The sequence below is a fragment of the Diospyros lotus genome, chromosome 4, assembly GCF_014633365.1.
Source record: "Diospyros lotus cultivar Yz01 chromosome 4, ASM1463336v1, whole genome shotgun sequence".
NCBI classification, from domain to species: domain Eukaryota; kingdom Viridiplantae; phylum Streptophyta; class Magnoliopsida; order Ericales; family Ebenaceae; genus Diospyros; species Diospyros lotus.
In genome coordinates, this window is record NC_068341.1 from 7811812 (window position 1) to 7837020 (window position 25209).

The 25209-nt window shown below is 34.4% G+C and overlaps 2 protein-coding genes across 3 annotated transcripts; one reads left to right on the forward strand and one right to left on the reverse strand.

Annotated features, from left to right (window-relative positions):
• Positions 1-628: 628 nt before the first annotated feature.
• Positions 629-2456, reverse strand: LOC127799219 (mannan endo-1,4-beta-mannosidase 5-like). The gene is made up of 5 exons (XM_052333039.1): positions 2094-2456; positions 1767-1961; positions 1505-1627; positions 1123-1325; positions 629-1010 (listed from the first exon to the last, which is right to left on the reverse strand). The coding sequence occupies exons 1-5, from the start codon at positions 2454-2456 to the stop codon at positions 629-631; spliced, it is 1266 nt and encodes a 421-aa protein (XP_052188999.1).
• Positions 2457-19075: 16619 nt separating this feature from the next.
• LOC127798925 (mannan endo-1,4-beta-mannosidase 1-like) lies at positions 19076-21204 on the forward strand. 2 transcript variants are annotated; one of them, XM_052332575.1, is made up of 5 exons: positions 19088-19597; positions 19741-19935; positions 20058-20180; positions 20322-20524; positions 20633-21204. In XM_052332575.1, the coding sequence occupies exons 1-5, from the start codon at positions 19250-19252 to the stop codon at positions 20988-20990; spliced, it is 1227 nt and encodes a 408-aa protein (XP_052188535.1). In that variant the 5' UTR covers positions 19088-19249; the 3' UTR covers positions 20991-21204. The 2 variants fall into 2 exon arrangements, with proteins under 2 accessions (XP_052188536.1, XP_052188535.1); XM_052332576.1 differs by lacking the exon at positions 19741-19935 and having other exon boundaries at positions 19076-19597.
• The last annotated feature ends 4005 nt before the right edge of the window (positions 21205-25209 follow it).

Sequence of the window (25209 nt, forward strand, 5' to 3'; positions counted from 1 at the left end):
ATTGATGATCTAGTATGTTTATACAAATCTTATGTTATATTGACAAAAATATTAAGTGGACGTATCCTTCACCTTATACCTATTCATTTCTATATCGGTATAGGTCGTGCTTTCTACAAATACAACAATATGCTGGTCTAAGCCTCTACATTGAAGAAAAAGGATTGTCTAAATATGCCAAGTCCATAAAGATCCCCTAAATCTTGTTGGTTTATCTGAATTGAAGACAGTTGTACTGATGTTTTGTTAGGTGTTGGTGCAAAGTTATACTTGCCATTCAGTGACAAATTTGGGGAGTCAATAAATGCCGTCTTTCTAGTGCATCCAAATGGTTTGGCATTTTGAGAAATAGTTAATCTAAAAACAATTTGGCATTGGCGTCATTGAAGAAAATTATTGAAGAAAAACATATGAAAAGCACACAAAGAAAGTACTACTAATGTGGGTATCGGCAAGTCGTTTTGAGATGTCATGGTAATAAATAAATACTTCTTTTAATTTATTTATTTTATGAGAGAATAAGATATCAATAAATTAAGAGTTGTTTCCTCGTGAATGGAGGTACAAAATATGCCAAGCTTAAAACTTAAAGAACTTAAGTTCCTTCCTCATCTCCATTCTCATATGTTTATGCATTCGTCATCACCATCATCAAACGCGACATCCCGGCCATTTGACTCGATTGCCTAGAAATGACTTCATCGGTGGATGGATTTTCCGATAGAATTATTTCATAGCCATCATGATATGGCTCCATTCCTGGTGCCATGAGCTGCCAAACCAGGCTCCCCCCGACTGTCCCTCCGTACTTGGCTAAGTAGTCGATAGTGCCGTACACAGCTTTCATGTACGAGTCCCTTGCATAGATACTGTACCCAGGATCTTTGCTAGACTTGCCGAACTCTGCTACGACCATTGGCTTTCTCAGCGTTTTTCTTGAGTCTGCCCAATGACTTTCCAACCATCTGCGCATGAACGCCATTTGCGTTCGATCATCCTTCCCTGACAACCTATTTACAGTTGACAACATTTGCAAAATGAGTTGAGTTAGATTGATACGGTGGGGGAGGCCTAGCTAGGGCAATAAGGTTGGTGCCATGCACATTCACATAATTCAATTACCATATGTCTGGATAGGCATGTATGGTAGAAAAATCTATATCCTTGATCAGATTATTAGTAATGAAATCGGTGCCGACTTGATAACCAGGATTAAATTGCTTCCTCGCTGGTACGGAGTCACCATAGAAGCCTTCCATACCTACTTCTAGCAAGTGTTTGTTGTCAATGGATTTCACATAACCCGCCATCTCCTGAACCCAAGCCTGCCATTTTACACGTGTAGACATATAAAATTAGTAAGACGAAAAGCATGCGTTACCAAAATTAATCAAAAGTAGGGACAGATCATATATACATATTTACAGACGCACGTATATAAATAAATAAATACAATAATAAGTGAGGGCAATTAATTGAGATAAGGTCAGAATTTGTTTCTCACATTAACTGTCCTTCCAGAGTAATCGGCCTGGCAACGAGGCTCGTTCATGAGCTCCCACGCCATGATAGTTGAGTCATCCCTGTAAACGGTTCTTGTTATGGTGTTGAACCTGGTTATAACTCGCTGCAAAACAAAAGATTCACCCAAATTAATTTGTTAAAGCATTTAATATGATAAATTAACCAGACTTGTATTTACATGGCCATAAATAAATGTATTACTTGATATGGGCAACGCATGCATAATATGTTTTTCAACTTACCTTCACGTGATTCTTGTAATATTGCTTCAGCGTCGAATGCGTGTAAAAGTCGTCGTCACTATTAATCTGGATACCTGCATTTCGACCCCACTGAGCATATTGTGCTCGTCCTCCAAAATCATTGTAATTGTTAACGAAACTCAAAATTAATCGAATCCCGTACTTTCGTGCCTCAGCAACCACAAAGTCAAGTGCCTATATATATGTAAAAAGATTTATTAATAATTAATCTTGAATGACTTGGTCACTTGGAATATGGAATGTAACGCCTAGTATATGCATAAAATAGTGTTAAGAACTATACAAGTGGATATTAGCTAGTTAGACCTTAAAAAGACGCTCATCATAAACGCCAGGTGAAATCTGCAATGCTTCATCACCACCATCACTGAAAGCCCAAGTCCGACATACAGTGAGGCCAGCTTTGGCAGCATCATGCAACACTTGTGTTACTTTACTCCTCTCTGAGGGCTGAGCGGCAACATGCATCATCCAGTAGGCGTTGAAGCCATTGAAGTAAAATGGAGACCCATTGAGCACAAAATGGGTTCCCCTAGTTCTAACAAATCCTCCATAATTTGTTTGGTCGTCCGCCCTGGCTTCATAAACGGGGGCGAGCAGAAGGAGGACGATCGCAAAGGAAAAGGATCGCAAATTATTGTAGCCAACTCTGCTAACTTCTCTGGCCATTGATTGATATTTGGCCAAAGGGAAATGCTAGCTCTCTAATTTCTTCGATCCAAGAAGAAGAAATCAAGTTGTTGCATGAACATGTGTTTGGCTTTGAAAGAGGGATCCATTTATAACATGAGAAAATTTTCTATAAATAGGAAAACTTGCACTAGATAGATGTACTGATAAGTGGGTCTTTCAATCATCACGAAAGATTTGCTAAATTTAGCATGCAGGGGGATTCCCATTTATACGTTTTGTTTATTTAATGAATGATCTTGTGAAACGCGGTGTATATCTGTATTTATTATATGTATATATAATGTTAGTACGTACTCTTGCTATATTTTAGAATTAATTAAATTAACGGGACGTTGGTCTTTCAATCATTGGAAGAAGAAGAAGAAGAAGAAGAGAAAGGTGGGTTGTTGAAGCAGTTGGGAGAATATATCGTACACATGCAAAGCAACTTTTACGAAGGAACTCTCTCATTAACGTATAAGCATGAGCTTCACACAACTCTTTCCTTTATGGCCATCTTTGAGAATGAATCAGTTGAAGACTCAGTTTGAATGAATCAATCAGTTTTATGTTTTTCTTTTCTTTCAAATAAACCTTTAGCCATTAGCCTCTTCTGTCTTTGTATTTCCGTTTGGGCTTTCTAGATTTGCAGCTCTTAATTTTGTCAAAAAAAAAAAAACACAGAAAATTAGACTGAGGATAAATATGCCCGAATTTGACTGAAAGTAGGATTATAATGTGTTGACTAATCGTAGTTAGAATATCTCACAAACCCTTTTAAGATTTATTAGAAGACTAGCTAGTGTTGTGGGCAAGATTAGGAGGCATTTAGGTCCCATACATTTTTTAGTAAATTTCACACATTATTCTTGAGGTTTGGAAAAAGAAAAATCAATCATCCTTATATTTTTAAAAATAACATGCATCTCCCCTCAATTTCATAATTACGGATCACTTTAGCTTCTCTCGTTGATACATGATGGTTATTGTTATTTTTTTCAAAATTTTGAAAATACCTCTCTTTTCTTATCTCTATAATTAAAAACAATGAGAAAGCAAAAATAAACGGAGGTGGTGGTCAGTGCCATCACCTAGCGCCACCTTCGTAGGAACCCTAATTTTTAGATTCTGGACGCATCAAGTTTCTTCTAATTAAGTTTTGGGAGTAACCCAAAAAGTTGTTTTATGTTGCATATAATTTGTAGTTCTAAAAGATTTATGGGTTCCAAAAGTTACTCCTATCAATTTGGGCATGATTTCTCTTTTAGAATAGGTTCTAGGTTCCCAAAGGTCGTTTTATTTATGGGAACAATTTTTGGGGTTTGTTCAACAATCTAGACAATCTAGCGTTCGTGATTTTTAAATTTCTAAGAATGTTCTTCTTATAGAGAGAGACATAAGAGGAGGGGGAGAGTCACCGAAAATGATGTGGATCGTGCTGCATTAGCATATCTGGACAAGTATGATGGAAAGAATTCAAAGATGTGGTTGTAGTGATAGGTGTGCGATTTTATGGGCGTAGAGTTCGCATACAGTGTCTGTTTTTAACCCATAATATATGCTTTTGAGGTAGGTTGATGAGCCAGATTGAACTAGCTACTTTGCCGCAACTGCTATCATGGTTTTAGCCATTTTAAATTGCCTTTTATGATTATTTACGCTTTCTTTATTTTATGTTTGGGTTATATTTTTGTTTTGGGTTTATTCCTTAAGACTCAGTCTATTTAGAGTTTGCAGCCATTAGGGCACAGTATTTAAACACTTGTTTTTTATCATTCTAGGGCAACTGCTTTTGATAATTGTAACCCATTAGGGCGTTGTATTTTAAATTGTCAAGTTGATTATTTTGGAAGGACAATTAATGTGAGAAGCAAATAATTAAACCTTACGGTCATGGTTAGTTGATTGATGCATGCTTGGTCAATTTCCATAGTGCATTTTGTTTGGCTAAGTTTAGACAAAATCATATTTATGTCCCTGAACTTTTATATATATAAAATTTTAAATTTTTCGTGATTTTAAATGTATTTCTAAACTTTAGCCAAAAGTATATTTATCCTCCTAAACTATTAACTTTTTTTTTTGTAAAAGCCTATATAAACTTTTTATAGTTCTAAATGTACTCATGAACTTTACAAAATCACTCATTTAAACACTTGACAAGTGAACTAAGGACACATTTTAGGTATTTAAATGAATGATTTTGTATATATAGTTTAATTAGGGGTACATTTGGAAATACAAAAAATTTAGGATTCCACAATAAAAAAATATAAAAATTCAGGGATATAAATATGCTCTAGGCCAAAATTTAAGGGCACATTTAAAACGATGAAAAGTTTAAGATTCTACAAGAAAAAAAAATGTAAAAATCCAAGGACATAAATATGCGTTTAGCCGCTAAGTTTATATTGTTATGTGCACAAAATTGCAGCATTGGGTTAAGGTGATAGCAGCTTATGTGAAATTTATTAACAACAAACTCTTGTTAGAAGTAGGCATGGAAGGCTTCTATAGTGACTCTGTACCCAAAAGGAAACAGACTAATCCAGGTTACTAAGTGGGCAATGATTTCATTACTAGCAATTTTATCAAGAATATATATAGATTTAACTACTATACACGCCTATCCTGATATATAATAATTATTTTATGTTACCAAGGGTGCATGTGCAACTTAGTATTGTTAGCTCCCATCCAATTATAAGTTTAACAGCTCTAAGAAAGTTTTAATTTGAATACAGGTTGTCTGGGCAAGATGACAAATCCCAAATGGCATTTATGGGCAAATGGGTGAAAAGTCATTGGGCAGACTCAAGTAGAAGATTGCTAAAAAAATGGCAGAGTTTGCACTATTAAACACTGTATATAGGACCATTGACTACTTAGTAAAGGCTGGAGGGACAATTGGGGGGAGTCTAGTTTGGCAGCTCATGGCTCCAAGAATGGAGCCATGTCATGATGGCTACGAAATAATTCTATCGGAAAAAAATTCCACTTTATCGAAGTCATTTTCAGGCAGTCAATTAGTCGGATGAATAATTAATTGAATTTTAAAATTTATCCAATCAATTTTTACCATGGCATTTACATCTTCAACTTTGACCTTTTACGGAGATGTCATACCTAATTTTAAGTTCACGGAGTGATTAGATAAATTCTAAGAACTTTCAAAGCTTAGGAGGTTTCTATCGAACTTGCACTATTAATTTGTTTCTTTTTATCTTAACAAAGTGAAGAAGATGAAATTGCTGTCTCATTTTTAGACCATTGGGATCGCAACAAAAAAAAGATGGAAGTGCTATTTAATTAAGGGTTACTTCTATCTTTTTCTTAATTAGGGGTTATTTTTGTCTTTTTGTTCGGGTTAGGATTTGGAATTATTTAAACTATTTTCTTGTATTATTGAAACTTGATTGATTATTATAATTAAGAAAGAGTTTTTTTTCAAATTCTTATGTTGAATTCATACCTTTACACTTCGATCTAAGCTAAAAAGACACCAACTATAGGTTAAATAAACTCACAAAATTGAACTGCATGTGCATGCATGCAGCCGACAATGCATGTGATGTATTCATTTCTTTTTTTTTTTTGGCTTGATAATGCATGCATGTGATCATGCATTCATAGGAGCATATGATCAAAACATATGCACTAATTAAGGGATATGGATGCATAAGATAACAAACTACCCACATGGGATGGCCCAAAAAGAGGTTGCTACATTTAGCAATTAATCAATTCCAAGAAGTATGCATCCAATCATAAGCTCCCCGGAAGTTGATGCCTACACTCTCTCAACCGCTTCAACAGCCATCCCATATATTATTAATTCTAAAATATAATCTTGTAATATATAGTAAGAGTAAAGCTTATAAAGATATATAGCACTTTCCATACATTATTAAATAAAGAAAGTATTGCTCAGCAGAAAATAATAATTAAAGAAAGTAGTGAGCCAATGCTTCAGATCTCTTGCTAAATTTAGCAAACCCGCCATGATTGAAGGATATATCCCCACTCCAAATTAAAAACCCACTAACTAGTAGTACATCTATATATCTCTTAACCAATTTTTCTAATTTTAATTAGTAAATTTTCTCATGTTCAATTCCCATATGAATACTTAGCCATGAGAGTTCGAAACCCACTTTACCCAAACCACACTTTCCATCCTCTTCTTGCAAGCAATATTATTAGTTCTTCAATTCCTTCCAGTCCAATGGCAATTGTGTTGAATATGATTAATTTTTTATTATTTATTTTTTGCTGGTTTTTATTATTTAATATTAATTTACTTAATTTGTTACTGTCGATTTGGTTTACTAATTAATTCAACTAGCAAAACTCAGTCAACAAACCATTCACACAAACTACGGATAAAACTATGGAACCATAAGTAATGGTGGACCCCAAAAGTAAGATAACAAGAACTCCCGAAGAGATATAGTTGCATCTTGTGAAGAGAATTCTGCGTAATTCAATGTAGAACGAGCTGTTTTTGCTCTTAAAAGAGCGTGTTAGCGTGTTTTGATCTACATCAGACTATTTTTATCCTACTACTTTCATTTTCACTTTAAGTAATTAATTGTTTGAAGTCTTAATGAGTTAATAGAAAATTTGTTTGTATTTAGTTTTAGTTTTAATTAAACCTATTTTTAAACAATGGAAGAGCAAAAATGTAAAATTTCTATTAATCATTATATATATGGTTAAAAATAGCATTTGAAGATTATGCATCTTACAAGCTTGAAAAATATATTGGTGTGAATTTTAGGGCTTGTTAACAATAAGTATAATTCTGGTTGTCTACTTTAGGACTTTATTCTATCATTCATTCATAATGCACTTAAAAAAAGGAGAAAAATAGTCAATTGAAAAGAGTACTACTGATAATGTGGAAACTATAAAGGTAACAGAACCATCAAAAAGATTATTTATATATGTCATCTTAGAATTTTGAGTGCATTGTCAAAAGAAATTTACAATATTTTCTGTAATACTAAACTGCTATTGTGGAATGCACTTGAAAAAAGATACAGAATGAAGATGTGAGTTTAAACGGTATAGTGCAGAAAAATTTTTAGATTTTCAAATGGTTGATGATAAACCCATAATGAATCAAGTGCCTGAATTTGAAAATATTGTTTATGAACTTAGGCGAAAAGGAGTTGAAGTAAATGAAACTTTATTTGTTACCCTTTTTTTTTACCCAAAAAGTTGTCTTCTTCATGGATTGAATTTGCTTGAATGATAAAACAAAAACCTAAAGATTTTTCTTTTTCTAATCTTTTGGTTTCTTAAGGATTAAAGAAGGCCATCAAAATGCTAGAAAAACAACCCGTAAACCCTAATTTTTGTGAAAGGCAAATATGGTGAAAAATATTCACAAGCCTAAGTCAAATAATTTAAAGAAAATCTTATAAGAGTAATAATAACAGTAAAGTGAAAGGAAAAATAACCAATCAAAATAAAATAGTCACTTACTGGGTGTGTGGGAAGACAAATCACAAGGGAAGAAATTGCTACTATAGAAAGACTTAACCTCCCAAGGACCACATTCCTCAATTGCTCCAAAACCACAAGTTAACATGATATTCACCCCCCCCCCCCCCCCTCCCCTTCACGGAGCCCAATTATTAGGTACTTTGTTAATAGTTCTAAACTGAATTTCAATTCAATCTTTTGGATTGGTGGATAAATTCTACTGCAAATGTATGTATTTTTAAAGCAAAAAAAAAAATGTACTTTCTACCTATCAAGACTCAAAACATTAAAATTATAAAGTTGGGCACTTATAGTGAGCCACAGCATATTCTTGGGCTGGGCGAGGACCCATGAACCAATACATTTATGTGATGGATATCTATCAACTAATAATCTCAAAGAAAAACCATGGAGGCAGGAAATTTATGATAACATTCCTTCTTTTTTTTTTCATTTATCTTTTCTTCATAAAAAGATAGGGCAAATTTTAGAAGGCACCCGCGAGATTTGACAAAAAAGAATCTAAGTATCCCTGTGCCCTTTAAAATTTTTGTGACTATTCTTGCCTTTAAAATGAAGAAAAAGATAGAAAATGTCCATTTTACCTATAAACTCCCTCTATTTCTCTTTCCACTCTCCACTTTCTCAATCTCTTTTCTCCTTCCCAATTGCAGATAGTCAATGTAATACCCCATGTTTTCTTGAAACTAGCATGTAATTTATATGAGTTTAAAATATCAAAAAATAACTTGATAATAAAAATAAATCGTCGAATCGACTCCATGGAGTACCCTAGGGCTTAGATGCCTAAAGAAAATAGTACATCAGTAACGAGTGTCCCGAGATAAGATTTATGACATAAAAAGGAATCAGATCTGAAACGATTTTCGGTACAATTAGTATTGAGGCTGAGAAATCGAATGATGGTAAAGGATTCCCGAGAAATCAACGGAACCCCAAGTAGGGCTATATTAAATATAGGAAACATCCCTTAAGAAGTTTCGAGAAGAAACGTAAGGATTTTCGATCAACATATGATCTTACGTATAATTAGGCCTAAGTGTAATTTATTAATTTTGCCCTATGGAGGTCGAAATGATGGTTTTTCTGAGTCTTCGGGGGTGGAATGAAGGGTTTAGATCTTATGGGCTTAGTGGAATAGTTGGATAATTCAGGGGCTTGAGGATAAGGGCTAAAATGCAAAAGAAAATTTTAAGAAGGGCCAAAGTGTAATTTCTGAAAAATCTACACCATGGTCAATCTGGCCGCAAACGTGGCCTGAAAATCCAAAGAAATGGCAGCCAAATCTTGTCAGGACATGACCAAGGATGGTCTACGAGGAGTGTGGGAGAAGCTATGGCCGATGATTGGCCGCGAGAGGGTCGGATTTGGCCTATAATAAATAGTAAGGGTTTTTGGCCGATTTTAGAGCAACAAATTGCTCGAGCTTGAGGGTGAATCGAAGGAAATCAATAAAAAGGGATTTTGATCCTTGACTCAAGAGGAGAGTTTCTGAAAAATTTAAAGCATTTTGGAGTGCGTTTGAAGAGTGTTCGAGCATCGCTAGAAAGTCGCGCAACCCGTCGAAGCCGATCCTTTAAACGACCGATAGAGGCTTTTTTCAATGGTTTTTCAAGCTCCAAGGCGTGCCATCGTGGTCGGATCATTGAAAGGATCGTGGGAGAGAAGAAAAATCAAAGATCGGAGGTTGAACTAGTTGCCGACGGCGAGGTGGCTCGCCAGATAAGACACGTGAAGAGGTAAGGGAAAAGAAAAAAAAAGAAAATAATATAAAATGAAGAAAGAAAAAATAGAAGAAAATTTGAAAAAAAAAATCTAAAAATCTCCAAAAAAATCAAGGATTTTATTTTATGAATTTTTGTGGAAGAAAATTCTAAAAAATACTGAAGGAAATATTATTTTGTAATTTTTGAGGAAAATAAGGTTTATGGAAAATAGGAGAAAATCTGGAAAATTTTCTAAAAAATTTCAAGAAATTGAGAATATTGTTTTATGAATTATTGTGAAGAAAAATCTGGAAGAAACCTTGAGTAGGTATTTATTTTGAAATTTTTTAGGAAAAATAGGAAGAAAATTATGAAAAATTGAAAAAAAAAAAAGAAGTAGATATTGATATTATTTTGAATGAATATGATGTCTAGGGATTTTTGAGGCTCGAGGTTGAACATTAGTGCAATTACTTGAGATTGGACACGAAAATCGAAGTCGAACACGTTATTCGAGGCATTTTGAGATGAATTTGAGGTGAATAGTTCTATCAAAAAAACTAATTTTATTGCATGTGAATGGTTTACTATGAGCAGTCTTACCTTAAAAATTTGGTGTTTGTTCTACCTAATCGTGTTATGATTTCAAGGAAATGGTTTTGTTGCATATGAATAATTTAACCTGTGGAAGGTTGTTTTTATGTGAGAGGTTTGTCCCAAATTATTTTATGCATATACATTAAATTCCATGCGTTATAAATTCATGCTTTGAAATGTTGAGTTTATATGATGCATGCTTTGGCATTTTATATGTTGTCCATGTGGGATGTGGGTTGTCAACCTGTGTGTGGGACTTGAGTGATAACACTCGAGATGCGTGCTAAGAATTAATGTTATGTGACCTACTTGGGACGGGACTAAGATGGACTTCACCCTACAGTACTCAAATGGCGGGGCTGAGAATGGACACCACCTCGGTTGTTGGCTCAAGTAACAGGTGCCAAGAGTGGACACCACCCCAGGTGCCTTTGAGAAATAACATTATTGCCTAGGTGGACGTTGATTCTGGGGATAGTGTTGATCATCTTATAGCCAAGGTTGTGTTAAAATCAGAATACTTTTGAGTATGAGCGTAATGCTTAACTTGATATAGGGGTGATACTCGGATTCATGCGTTGAGGTTATCCCTCTTGAGCAGATTGTGTCGTACCAATATGTCGATGAAGTTATGTTGCCTTTAGAGAGATCGCATTTTCCCCCATTAAGGTTAAGTGCTGTGTGGGATTCTCTTAGACTGGGACAAGTTAGAATTTGTCGGTTTTATTCATGATTTTACGTATATTCGTGAAAATATTTTTTAACTCTCACTTAGATGATTCAGTATCTAATTTGGACTATATCCCTGAAATATTCAAACGTTCCAGGTGAAAGCAACGGCGCTAAAGGAAAAGACGTAATCGAGATGTAGCCGCTATGTTTAGTCTTCGTAGGTCTTTGTTTATGATTACGATGTTCAGAGGTTATGTTATATTTTGATATTTTCATGTGAAACATCGATTTGGTTATTTGATTGTAAAAGGAATTTATCGATTATATATTATTGAGGTTTCGATCTTGTTTTCGTTGATGTGATTGATATGTCTTAGTTTATTAATTATTAAATTTGATATGCTGAAAAGGTATAATTAGGATTGTCGAAAAATATTTATGATGAAGATATATATATATCGAGAGACTTATGTTATGTGTATGATGTTAAGAAATAAAAATCTTAAAATCTCGAATTAATGCACGCTTAAAAAAAATGGGGCTTTATAACTCAATCTTCCTAGCGACGGCAGCAGAGGCGATGTCTTGGCAGTAGTCTGTTAACTCCCTTCCCCAATCTCTTTCTAAGAGGAACATTTGCCAAAATCTAGAAATCACGAGTCCTAGATCAGTTGGATTGCAGAAGGACCCCAAAAATTGTTCCCATAAATAGAAATGACTTTTGGGAACCTTGAAGCTGTTCTGAAAGAGAAATCATGCCCAGAATGATAGGAATGACTTTTGGGAACCCATATATCTTTCAAAAATAGAAATTGTCTGCAATCCAAAGCAACTTTTGGGTTACATCTAAAAACTTACAAGAAGTTTGATATCCTTCCAAAACCTAGAAATTTGGGTTCCTCCGACGGTGGCCCTAACCACCATCTCCATTTTTTTTTTCTCATGGTTTTTAATTATAGTGGATATATAGAAAAGTGAGGAATTTTCAAAATTTTAAAAAATAATAATAAGCACCATGTATTAACTAGAGAGGGATAAGTGATCCGTAATTATGAAACTGAGGGCATGTTATTTTTTAAAATATAGGCATGATTAATATTTTCTTTTCGAATCTCAAAGATGATGTGTAAAGTTTACTCAAAAATATACAGGACTTAAATGCCTTCTAATTTTGCCCACGACACTAGCTAGTCTCTAATAAATATCAAAAGGATTTATGAGATATTCTAGGTAAGATTAGCCAACATATTATAATCCTACATTCATTCAAATTCCGGCATATTTATCCCGAGTCCAATACTCTGTTTGTTTGTTTGTTTTTTGTTTTTTTTTTTTTTTTGACAAAAGAGCTACAAGCTAGAGACTAGTGGCTAAGGCTTATTTAAAAAAAAAAAAACCATAAAACTGATTGATTCATTCAACTGAGTCTAATATATATTCATTCAACTGATTTATTGGCAAAGATGGCCATAAAGGAAAGAGTTGTGTGAAGCTCATGCTCATACGTTAATTAATGAGAGAGTTCCTTTGTAAAAGTTGCTTTGCATGTGTACGATATATTCTCTCAACTGCTTCAACAACCCACCTTTCTCTTGTTCTTCTTCCGATGATTGAAAGACTAACGTCCCGGTAATTTAATTAATTCTAAAAGATAGCAAGAGTACGTACTAACATTACATATACATATATAATAAATAAAGGTATACACCACGTTTCACAAGATCATTCATTAAATAAACAAAACGTATAAATGGGAATCTCCTGCATGCTAAATTTAGCAAATCTTGTGTGATGATTGAAAGACCCACTTATGAGTACATCTATCTAGTGCAAGTTTTCCTATTTTTAGAAAATTTTCTCATGTTATAAATGGATCCCACTGCCAAAACCAAACACATGTTCATTCAACAACTAGATTTCTTCTTCTTGGATCAAAGAAATTAGCAAGCTAGCATTTCCCTTTGGCCCGACATCAATCAATGGCCAGAGAAGTTAGCAGAGTTGGCTACAATAATTTGCGATCTTTTTCCTTTTCGATCGTCCTCCTTCTGCTTCTGCTCGCCCCCGTTTATGAAGCCAGGGCGGAAGACCAAACATATTATGGAGGATTTGTTAGAACTAGGGGATCCCATTTTGTGCTCAATGGGTCTCCATTTTACTTCAATGGCTTCAACGCCTACTGGATGATGCATGTTGCCGCTCAGCCCTCGGAGAGGAGTAAAGTAACACAAGTGTTTCATGATGCTGCCAAAGCTGGCCTCACTGTATGTCGGACTTGGGCTTTCAGTGATGGTGGTGATGAAGCATTGCAGATTTCACCTGGCGTTTATGATGAGCGTCTTTTTAAGGTCTAACTAATATCCACTTGTATAGTTCTTAACATTATTTTATGCATATACTAGGAGTTACATTCCATATTCCAAGTCAGTCAACATTAATTATTAATGTTTTTTTTACATATATGTAGGCACTTGACTTTGTGGTTGCTGAGGCACGAAAGTATGGGATTCGACTGATTTTGAGTTTTGTTAACAATTACAATGACTTTGGAGGACGAGCACAATATGCTCAGTGGGGTCGAAATGCAGGTATCCAGATTAATAGTGACGACGACTTTTACACGCATCCAACACTAAAGCAATATTACAAGAATCACGTGAAGGTAAGCTGAAAAACATATTATGCATGTGTTGCCCATATCAAGTAATACATTATGCGCACGTAAATGCAAGTCTGTCTAATTGAGCATATTATTAAATGCTTTCATAAATTAAATTGGGTGATTTTTTTCTTTTGCAGCGAGTTATAACTAGGTTCAACACCATAACAAGAACCGTTTACAGGGACGACCCAACTAGTCATGGCGTGGGAGCTCATGAATGAGCCTCGTTGCCAGGCCGATTACTCTGGAAGGACAGTTAATGTGAGAAACAAATTCTGACCTTATCTGAACTAATTGCACTCATTTATTATTGTATTTATTTATTTATATACATGCGTCTGTAAATATATATGATCTGCTCCTATTTTTGATTAGTTTTCGTAACGCATGCATTTCGTCTTGCTAATTTTATATGTCTACGCCTGTAAAATGGCAGGCTTGGGTTCAGGAGATGGCGGGTTATGTGAAATCCATTGACAACAAACACTTGCTAGAAGTAGGTATGGAAGGCTTCTATGGTGACTCCGTACCAGCGAGAAAGCAATTTAATCCTGGTTATCAAGTCGGCACCGATTTCATTACTAATAATCTTATCAAGGATATAGATTTTTCTACCATACATGCCTATCCAGACATATGGTAATTGAATTATGTGAATGTGCATGGCTGTAAGCTTATTGCCCTAGGCCTCCCCCACCGTATCAATCTAACTCAACTCATTTTGCAAATGTTGTCAACTGTAAATAGGTTGTCAGGGAAGGATGATCGAACGCAAATGGCGTTCATGCGCAGATGGTTGGAAAGTCATTGGGCAGACTCAAGAAAAACGCTGAGAATGCCAATGGTCGTAGCAGAGTTCGGCAAGTCTAGCAAAGATCCTGGGTACAGTATCTATGCAAGGGACTCGTACATGAAAGCTGTGTACGGCACTATCGACTACTTAGCCAAGTACGGAGGGACAGTCGGGGGGAGCCTGGTTTGGCAGCTCATGGCAGCAGGAATGGAGCCATATCATGATGGCTATGAAATAATTCTATCGGAAAATCCATCCACCGATGAAGTCATTTCTAGGCAATCGAGTCAAATGGCCGGGATGTCTCGTTTGATGATGGTGACGACGAAGGCGGAAACATTTGAGAATAGAGATAAGGAAGGAACTAATTAAGTTCCTCGACTCTTAAGTTTGGCATGTTTTGTACCTCCATTCAGGAGGGGAATAACTCTTGATTTATTGATATCTTATTCTCTTATGAAATAAAATTAAAAGAAAGTATTTATTTACCATGATATCTCAAAACAATTTGCCAATACACACATTACTAATACTTTCTTGGTGTGCTTCTCGTATGTTTTTCTTCCATGTTTCCAATGCCAAATTGTGTTTAGATTAACTATTTCTCAAAATGTCAAACCATTTGGATGTACTAGCTAGAAATATGACATTTATTGACTCCTTAAATTTGTCACTGAAAGACAGATATAACTTAATACCAACACCCAACAAAACTATCACTACAACTGTCACAAATTCAGATAAACTAACGAAATTTAGAGGATTTGTATGGATTTGGAGGCATATATAGACAATCCTTTCCTTCGAACATAGAGGCTTAGAATAGCAGATCGTTGCATTTGTAGAAAGCACGACCTATGTCGATATAGAAATGAATGGGTATAATGTGAAGAATACGTTGACTTAATGTTCTGTCAATATAACATAAGGTTTGAATAAATAAACTAGAGCATCAATTAAAGTCGAGATCTATATTGACAACTCAAGCTATACAGTGTCAAGTGAGGCTTGGACCGATTTAACAGCATAAGAAATGGCGTCTACAGATGATCCTGTCCATCAGTTTAAAACGAGGCTTGTGGGAGAGCCCATTAACTGTCTGTACAAAGGCCTATATCAATGAGTTAATTCCTCTATAAATAGGGTCACCCTCTTAAACTAGAAAAATTTGCCATTACTATAGACCTTGCCACATATCAACAACCTTTTTTATTGGTAAAAAAATTTTCTTTCCTCCATTGCTTCATCGATTTTGCTCATTTATAAACCTTCCATTTATATTGTAAACTTCACGGACATATGGTAATTAAATTATTTAACTATATAAATTATAAAATTATGCATGTGAACTTGTCAATTCAGCATTATCTAGGTTAATGGTAATTCATTCTACAAATTAATTATGTTCTAATTTACACAGGTTATCGGGACAAAATGATGAATCACAGATGAAATTCATGAATAAATGGATGGAAAGTCATTGGGCTGACTCAAGAAGAATACTAAAAAAGCCAATGGTCATGACAGAATTTGGCACATCTAGTAAAGATCCTGGGTACAGTACAATAAAAGACCATTGACTACTTAGCCAAGTATGGAGGCACAGTCGGTGGAACCCTAGTTGGCAGCTCATGGCACCAGGAATGGAACCGAATCACGATGGCTATGAAATAATTCTATCGGAAAATCACTCCACTGACGAAGGCATTTCTAAGCAGTCGAATCAAGTGACTGGCTTGTCTCATTGATGAAAAAGAAGATGAAGACAACAACACACGGGAAAATGGAACCCATGATCGATCTGAGTGACTTAATGTTTTAAGTTTGACTCAATGATATCTTAATTAATATTCTTTGTTTTTTCCTGAGTAATAATATCTTAATTAGTATTCATTTGGCGCTTTATGTAACCAGTTCGGATTTCATCTTATTAATGCACCGGATCAGGATCAATTCTTGCCTTCATTATCTTTTATTTAGGGTTTGATCAATGTGAGAATTTGTAAGGATTGAATGTTTGCCACTCTTGCTGATAACATCCATGGCAAATTTTCGTAATGCATGTGTGTATAAGATGAGTTTTCTGGAAATAATATAAAAAAAAAAATTGAAATCCACGAATAGAGAAGCAAGCAAGTCTTCAATCACAGTTACATAAACAACTCAAAAACCCATCAATTACTAGTTGTTTAAGACTTAAATTCTCATCATTAATATTAAAAACAAAAAATGCCTTTGACTAGGCTGTTTCTTTATATTCTCATCAGTTACTTAATAAATGGGGCTTTTTATTAAAAATAAAATTCAAAGACAGACAAAATTCCTATTGTCAAAACTCATCATTAATTTATTTATTATATATACTTTTTTTGCTAAGTACTTATGATAAAAATCTAAGTTTTGTTTTTTTTTTGGGGGGGGGGGCTAAATATGAAAGTAGGTTCTAGGTTCAACTCCCACCATATTTTTTGATCCAACTTATTATGGACTTATATTTGTATTTATATTTATTGTTTATAAGTTATAATATAATTATTATATGAATACTTTTAATGATTATAATTATATAACTGAAATTAAAATGTAATTGTATTAATAAAATAAAAACATAGCTATGCACACGAGCATATCAAAACATGCATTTTGATGTATAAATTAACTACCCACATGGATATAAGCCCTGAAAGGTGGTTGCTATATTTAGCGACAAATTTTACCCTTGGATAATCTGTGACAATAAAATAAAATAAATGATCGCCTCCCTATATGTGCCACAGATTTTCTGTGGCATATTTTATATTTTTCGTACAGAAACAGTTTGCACAGTTTACAATTTAAAGATGGATTTATCCATCACTAATTCAATGAATTTAATGATGAAAATGTGTTGCTACTTCAATAAATTTAGTTTTCTAAATTAAGAATATTGCAACCGTGTCTCTTATCGTCCCCAAAATCTGCTCCCAACCCTTAAGCAACGACTTTAAACAAATATTTTTCAACAATTTATCCCTATTTTGCAACGGAATTTCTATGGCCAATCACCCATGAATTTATTTTTCCCACATAATTATTTTTTCTTCACAAAATTATCCGCTACGATTTTTTTTTTTTTTTTTTCAGGAGTAAAATCTGGTTTTACTTGTGATGAAGCATAAGTTTTTTTTTTTTTTTTGGGGGGGGGGGGGGGGCGCTGGGTAATGACTCATAAGTTTACTGTTGTGAAATATTTTAAAAGGTTTTTAATATTTTTATACCGAAGCTATCTCCATGCTATGCTTGATTTTATAGGCAACATCTTTAACTAGGCCAATTAAAACTACTTTATCCATGCAACATCCCTTGAATTATTCAAAATGTCCCGGATTACTTGTTGATTCAAAGGATGGATTCTTATCCAAATTATCATAAGCCTGTTGAAGATATTCTTACCCCTTAAAACTGTTATTTGACTGCTTCAACTATTTATCCTCACACTGCTTATAAATAACTCTTGTGTTTCTCTTCCAGAAGAAGATCAAGACTCCCTTTTCCTCTCCACTTCCAATTTGTTGGGTTCAATTTAATTTGTTATTGTTGTTTCTGATATTATCAGAATCATTCTCATCAGGAGGACGAGAAACTAAGGAATTTCACACTTCATAGGAGTCCTAATGTTTAAAAAAAATAAAAGAATAGAACTAACACATTTAGAATCAATAATTGTAGTTCCATTATGTATGAAATGTCTATATACATGCATAGGATGAGTTATTTGGTAATGCATAAAAATTTGAAATCTATTAACAAATAGAATACAGAAAAGCAATGCATCAATCAAACCTCATATAACAACTCCAGCCGCTCGGCAACACCACAAATATCTAGCAAGCAGACCATCATAGTAAAAAGAATATATATACCTACTGTTAAAACTCATCAATTTATTTATTTTACTAATCTAACATAGATATTACTAATTAATTTCTTTTTTGTACACAGATATAAAACTTTAGTTTAAAATAAACTCACAAAATTGAGGGGGCAGAAACTTGCACTGCTTGTGCATGCAATTTCAGCCGACGGTGCATGCATATATTCATAAGAGTATACCAAAAGGTGCAATATGGGATGCTTATATAAGATAACTACTGATGTAGAACAAGGAACACAAAGGCCATTCCTACTCACCTTCCACCATTTCCACCATCATTATCATTCTCCACCATCATTCATAGTGGCCACTATGAATGATGGTGGAGAATGATAATGATGGTGGAAATGGTGGAAGGTGAGTAGGAATGCCCGTTGTGTTCCTTGTTCTACATCAACTACCCACATGGATATATTACCCCTAAAATGTGGTTGCTATATTTAGCAAATATACTCCTAAACGAATTCGGCCAATCATAAGCGTTTGATATATATATATATCTCAACTGCTTCAACAGCCATCGTTTCTCTTCTTCTAACTTTCCCCAACATGCCTTTTGCTGTCTACCCCATTACTTAATTCTAAAATATACACCAATTGTAAAATATATTAAGAGTAAAGCTATATATAACTTAAGATACCACTATTCATACATTAAATAAACAAAATATATAGTAACAAGTGCTTCAAATCACTTCCTAAATTTAGCAAACCCGCCAATAACTGAAAGGCAATATTTCACCCACTCCAAAAACTTACTACTACCTCAATACCTAGATTCGTTGCAAGTTTTTCTATATTTAGTAAATTTTCTCATGTTCCAGTCCCTTATAAATACTGAGCCATCCGAATTCAAACTCCATATTGCCTACCCCATTCCTTGGATGCTCTTCTAAGTCTTCTTGCAGAGCAGTATTCTTCCTCCCCAATAATCCAATGGCCAGTGTAATTTGCAAACTCGACCGTAGTTTGGGGTCTATTGCGATCGTCCTTCTTATTGGCCTAGTTTGTGAAGCTAGGTTGATTCCAACGAACAATGGAGGGTTCATTGGAACCAAGGGAACCGATTTTGTTCTCAATGGGTCACCTTTTTACTTTAATGGGTTCAATGCCTACTGGATGATGCATGTTGCCGCTCAATCCTCAGAGAGGAGCAAAGTCACACAAGTCTTCCATGACGCCGCAGCCGCCGGTCTTACTATATGCCGGACTTGGGCTTTCAGTGATGGTGGTGATCAAGCTCTGCAGATATCACCCGGTGTTTATGATGAACCTGTCTTTCAGGTTTAACAAATAATTAAATTACTTTGAACATGATTATATATATATATATAGTTATCCATCACATTTGATATTAGTGTAGTGTATGTGTATATATATATATTGTTTATTTATTGATGTAGATTGCTAATGGATTTTTTTTATAGGCACTTGATTTTGTTATTTCTGAAGCACAAAAGTATAGGATCCGATTGATTTTGAGTTTTATTAACAATTACAATGACTTTGGAGGGCGAGAACAATATGTTCAGTGGGCTCAAAATGCAGGAATCCAAATTAACAATGAAGATGATTTTTACACACATCCTATTTTAAAAGGATATTACAAGAATCATGTGAAGGTAATTATGACAAAAAAAAAAGATAATTGTTTCAATCTAGTCATGGTTTTATGCATATGTATAGAAGTTTGCTGCCAAATCACTTGTTCTAATGAATTTGGGTTGATTTCTTTCTCTTGCAGAGAGTTATAACTAGGTTAAATACTATAACAAAAACTATTTATCGAGATGATCCAACTATCATGGCATGGGAACTCATAAATGAGCCTCGTTCCAAGAGCGATTACTCAGGAAAGACAATTAATGTGAGAATCAATTTATACCTTATTTAATTATATAGTTTATGACCTTATATAATATACATACAATCCATGCACACTTGATTGTTTTCCCTAATTCATTTTATTTTGCTAATTTTATACCTGTACGCATGCTCAAAATGGCAGGATTGGGTTGGGGAGATGGCAGCATATGTAAAGTCTATTGACAACAAACACTTATTGGAAGTTGGAATGGAAGGCTTCTATGGTGACTCCATGCCTGATAGGAAGCAATTTAATCCTGGTTATCAAGTGGGCACCGATTTCATTACTAACAATCTTATCAGTGACATAGATTTCTCTACTATACATGCATATCCCGATATATGGTAATTAAATTATATATGTAACCTTACAATGTAAACTTGTTGGTCAATGTCAACATAATATAGGTTATATTGATTAATTCTACTACTATTCTAATTATTTGCACATAGGTTGTCGGGGCAAAATGATGAGTCGCAAATGGCATTCATGGACAAATGGGTGGAAAGTCATTGGACAGACTCTAGAACAATATTAAAAAAGCCAATGGTGATCGCAGAGTTTGGCAAGTCTAGTAAAGATCCTGGATATAGTATCCATGGAAGAGACTCATACATGAACACTGTGTATGGGACCATTGATAACTTAGCCAAGAAAGGCGGGACGATCAGCGGGACCCTAGTTTGGCAACTCATGGCATCGGGAATGGAACCATATCATGATGGGTATGAAATAATTCTATCAGAAAATCTCTCCACCGAAGAAGTCATTTCTAGACAGTCTAATCAGATGGCCGGCTTGTCTCATTAAATTTGATGGTGACGATGAAGAGGGCAACAAATTCTTGAGCCAAGCCAATGGTTTGAGTGATCCTGATTCACAAGGAAAAAGAAAGCCATGATCCGAGTGCCTTAACGTATAAGCTTGATTCAGTGATATCATAATTAATCATCCTTTGTCGCTTTATGTAACCAGTTCGGATTTTCATGTCCCTAATGCATTTAATCAGTATCTGTTTCTAGCCTTCATTGTCTTATAGATTCGTTAGTTTCCAATTACTTTATGTATGGATGTTTAGCCAAAAAGAAAAGAAAAATAAAATTATGTATGGATGCATATATATCATGAATGCTTCAATTTCTAAAGAATAATGAAAAGCTGGCCAGCAATCGGGCGAATAGCAAGATCCACTTGTAAAATGGTTTTGGCTCTGGAGTCTTTGTACGTCATATACCAAACAGATAGCATGAATTTGTGCCCCTATAAGATGCTTGCTTGGTTCATTGCCGTCAATGATCAATCCATCCATATATCGTCATCATTCAGCGGCTTCTTTTTTTTTTTCCTTCTTTCTCAGATCAGATGAAATGATGAAATTTATTTATCTGTACATCAATTTGTGCCGTGCACCAAACCATATATACAAACATATATCCAGCCGCCTTTAATTTGCTTTCCAAGAAAATCTGTTAAGTTTACTTCAAAAGGGAGATTTGCTTTTATATATAACCACTTAACATATCTATCCATTCGTTGAAAAATTATAATAATTTAAATTATATGTAACCTCCATTTATAGCAGAAAATCTGAACTGATATTTTTGTTTTCTGAACAGATAGTTTGAATCTATTTCTTGATCTATCAACCTTTATGTGTACTTTTGTGTGTGTTTTATACAAATGATAAGCTCTATCTATAGGCAAAAGCATTAGGAATCACAGCAATTTGAAGTCGACTTTTTTCTTTTTTGGGTTCGGGATAAGATTCATTAGCAACACAGCAACAGAAAACAGAGGAAAGAGTCTGATTTGATGTGATCTTCAGCAAACTGCTTGAACCCGGCCGAGTACGTCAATGGAGCACATGCCACATGAATGCTTTGCGGCCATCATGTGATCGACTATTTTCTTTTCTTTTCCAGGAAAATCTCTGTGCCTGTACTGCATCACCTATTCCATGTTAGCTCCCAGGAAATGCCGCAAACAGACCACTACCATCGTAATTTCTATCAACGACTTACATATATATATATATATATATTCTATTTCTCAGAATTCCAGTGAGAGCTGGCCTAAACACCTTAAAAAAATATTACCCATATATATTAATATATTACGAACAATTAATGTTCGTTATAATACAGGGTCCATTTCATGGATCCAAACAGGAGATCGAATAGGCGAAATGAAATTGGCCGATTAGCCAAGGATATTTGCAACGGATTTGTTGTCGCAACTGCGATTTTTGGATTTATTTTAATTTTGTGTCTTGAGAAAAAATAAAAATAAATAAATAAACACATTTAGCATTAATAATTGTAAATTTTATTCTTAAGATTGTATACATGCATATGATCTGTTCTCCACTAATTATCAAAAAGATTTGAAATTATGAACACATACAAGCAAGCAATGCATCAATCAAACCTACATATAATAGTAATTCAAAAAAGAAAAAACCAGTAATTCGTAATAATTATGAACTCTCCTCAATAGTTAGAAAAAAAAAATCAACTACACTAACACCACCATAAATAGAAATAACCTGGCCATTAAGAGTAAAACAAAATAAATATATCTACGCTTAAAATTCGTAAATTTATTACTTAGCCGAAAAGAACATCAATTTATTTAGTTTACTAATTTAGCATAGGTTCTAGCTAGCTATTATTGTTATTGTTATTAGTTATTTTATATATATGAATAACACATGAACAAATACAATTTAAATTAAACTCGCAAAATTGGAAGGAAAGAAAATTGCAGTGCTTGTGCATGCAGACAACAGTGGATGCATGTACTCATATGAGCATATCGAAGGATGCATATATATATATATATATATATATGGGATGCATAAGAAATATAACAACCCACATGGATAAGCCCTAAAGTGTGGTTGCTATATTTAGCAAAGTATTCCCAAATTAATGCATCCAATGATAAGCCTTGAGATATATATACATAGATTCTGTCAACTGCTTCAACAGCCACACTTTCTCTAAAGCTACTTCTAACTTCCCCACGTGCCTTTTGCTATCCACCCCATTAATTAATTTTAAGATATACTCTAATTGTAAAATATAATAAGAGTTATATACAAAGATACCAGTTTTCGTACATTAAATAAACTGATGTGTCATAAGTCAAAATCCATAAGAGTGAAGTCCCAAAAAAACTCAAAAAAGACAAAGCCTAGAGCCGACGAAGAGGGAAAACACCTCAAAAATTGAGAAACTGCTCAAACTATTAATGGTTTATGGGAAACTATCAATAGTTCTTAAAGATTTTTTGAGAGACTGTTATGTAAACTAACGACAATCTCCTAATATCTCGGAAATTATCAATAGTCTTTTGAAACTATCGACAATTTTGACAGACTAAATTCTCTTAAAAGGTTTATGACAATCTCAGGAAGAAGGTTAACAGGCAAGATTTCAAGAGACTAGAAGGTCTCCCGAAGACATCCCCCTTTCACTGGGAAATCCCAACTAATACACGAACATAATGTTAAAAGTCTATCTAGAAAACTCGTAACGAATAAGTCTTATCCATAAGAAATTCAAATTCTAGTCGATCTTGAAATACCATAGATACTTATCCTCAAATCTCAAGTTCATTTATAAATAAAAGAGTGTTCGTTCCAAAAAAGATGTACACCACTAATATTGATTCAAGAGCTCTATAACTTCTTTTTTTAATATTTTAAAAAATTTGACTTAAGTATTGAAGTGGTTATACAAGAACTACCCTACGCCCCCTAATAATGTTCTTCCATGTAGGAATTTATTGGCTCGAAGATGATTTCCTAACATACAAATTATATTAATATATTTGGACAACAATATAAACAAAGTGTTGGTTTTGTAAATAATTGAGCTAAGAACAGATAGCAGAACAAATAGCAAAGAAGAAGGAAAAGATAGAAGAATTTCAGCTGAAACTTAAAAGCATGGAACGGAAGAAGATTTCCTCACTTATTGAGTTCAAAAGATTGTTTAAATACACAAGTCATCCTTATCTAACAATCTATTCAAATAATTCCTCAACTATAGGAGATAATTATCAAAACAAACTACAGCTAAGACTAATCAAATAATTCAAAAACATAGGCTAAACTTTAGGAGTTTTAAATTAATCCTTATCTGCTAAATTTTCTCTAACAAACCAGCTAAGAGATAGCTTTGAAAGCTATATCTATTTGAACCTGTTTCAGCAGCTTATCAGCTGCCGAGGCATTCTTTCACAACACTCCTCCTTGCATCGGTTGCTGAACACACTCCCAATCTTGATCTTAGCTGTTCAAACTTAGCCTTAGGTAGAGCCTTGGTGAATAAATCAGCCAGCTGATCCTTTGTTTTGCAATATAATAGCTTGACTTCACCTTTCTGCTGCACTTCTCTGAGAAAAAATAATTTAATGTTGAAGTGCTTAGTTTTGTTGTGAAATACTGGGTTATTCGAGATAGCTATGGCTGCTTGATTGTCCACGAATAGATTTATACTTCCTTCTTGCTCCAGGTTTAAATCAGTTAGCAATTTCTTTAGCCACAATGCTTGATTCACTGCTGCTGTAGCAGCAATGAACTCTGCTTCTGCAGTGGATTGAGCCACGATTTCTTGCTTTTTAGAGCTCTGAAAGAGTACCCCCGAGCCAATTGTAAAACAATAGCCTGAAGTACTCTTCATATCATCCAATGATCCACCCCAATCACTGTCAAAAAAACCATAAAGCTTGCATTCCTCTGTCTTATAAAACAGAACACCATAATCAAGCGTTCCTTTAATATACCTCAGCACTCTTTTTGCAACCTTATAGTGTCCTGAAGAAGCACAATGTAGAAATCTTGAAAGCATACTTACAGCTTAAAGAATGTCAGGTCTTGTAGCTGTAAGGTACATTAGACAACCCACAAGACTCTTGTAAACGGCTTCATCAGCTCTTTCAGTCCCATCTTTTTTGCATAATCTAGCCTTTTGGTCCATAGGTGTACTCATAGGTTTGCAGTTCTCCATCTGAAATTTTTTGA

Excerpts from the sequence above, each read along its gene's own strand:
- LOC127799219 (XM_052333039.1), bottom strand. The coding sequence starts at position 2,456 with ATGGCCAGAGAAGTTAGCAGAGTTGGCTACAATAATTTGCGATCCTTT. Across the intron at positions 1,628-1,766 it reads ATTACAAGAATCACGTGAAG|CGAGTTATAACCAGGTTCAA; the intron begins GTAAGTTGAAAA and ends TTTGTTTTGCAG. Across the intron at positions 1,011-1,122 it reads CATGCCTATCCAGACATATG|GTTGTCAGGGAAGGATGATC; the intron begins GTAATTGAATTA and ends AACTGTAAATAG.
- LOC127798925 (XM_052332575.1), top strand. The coding sequence starts at position 19,250 with ATGGCCAGTGTAATTTGCAAACTCGACCGTAGTTTGGGGTCTATTGCG. Across the intron at positions 19,598-19,740 it reads ATGATGAACCTGTCTTTCAG|GCACTTGATTTTGTTATTTC; the intron begins GTTTAACAAATA and ends TTTTTTTTATAG. Across the intron at positions 20,525-20,632 it reads CATGCATATCCCGATATATG|GTTGTCGGGGCAAAATGATG; the intron begins GTAATTAAATTA and ends ATTTGCACATAG.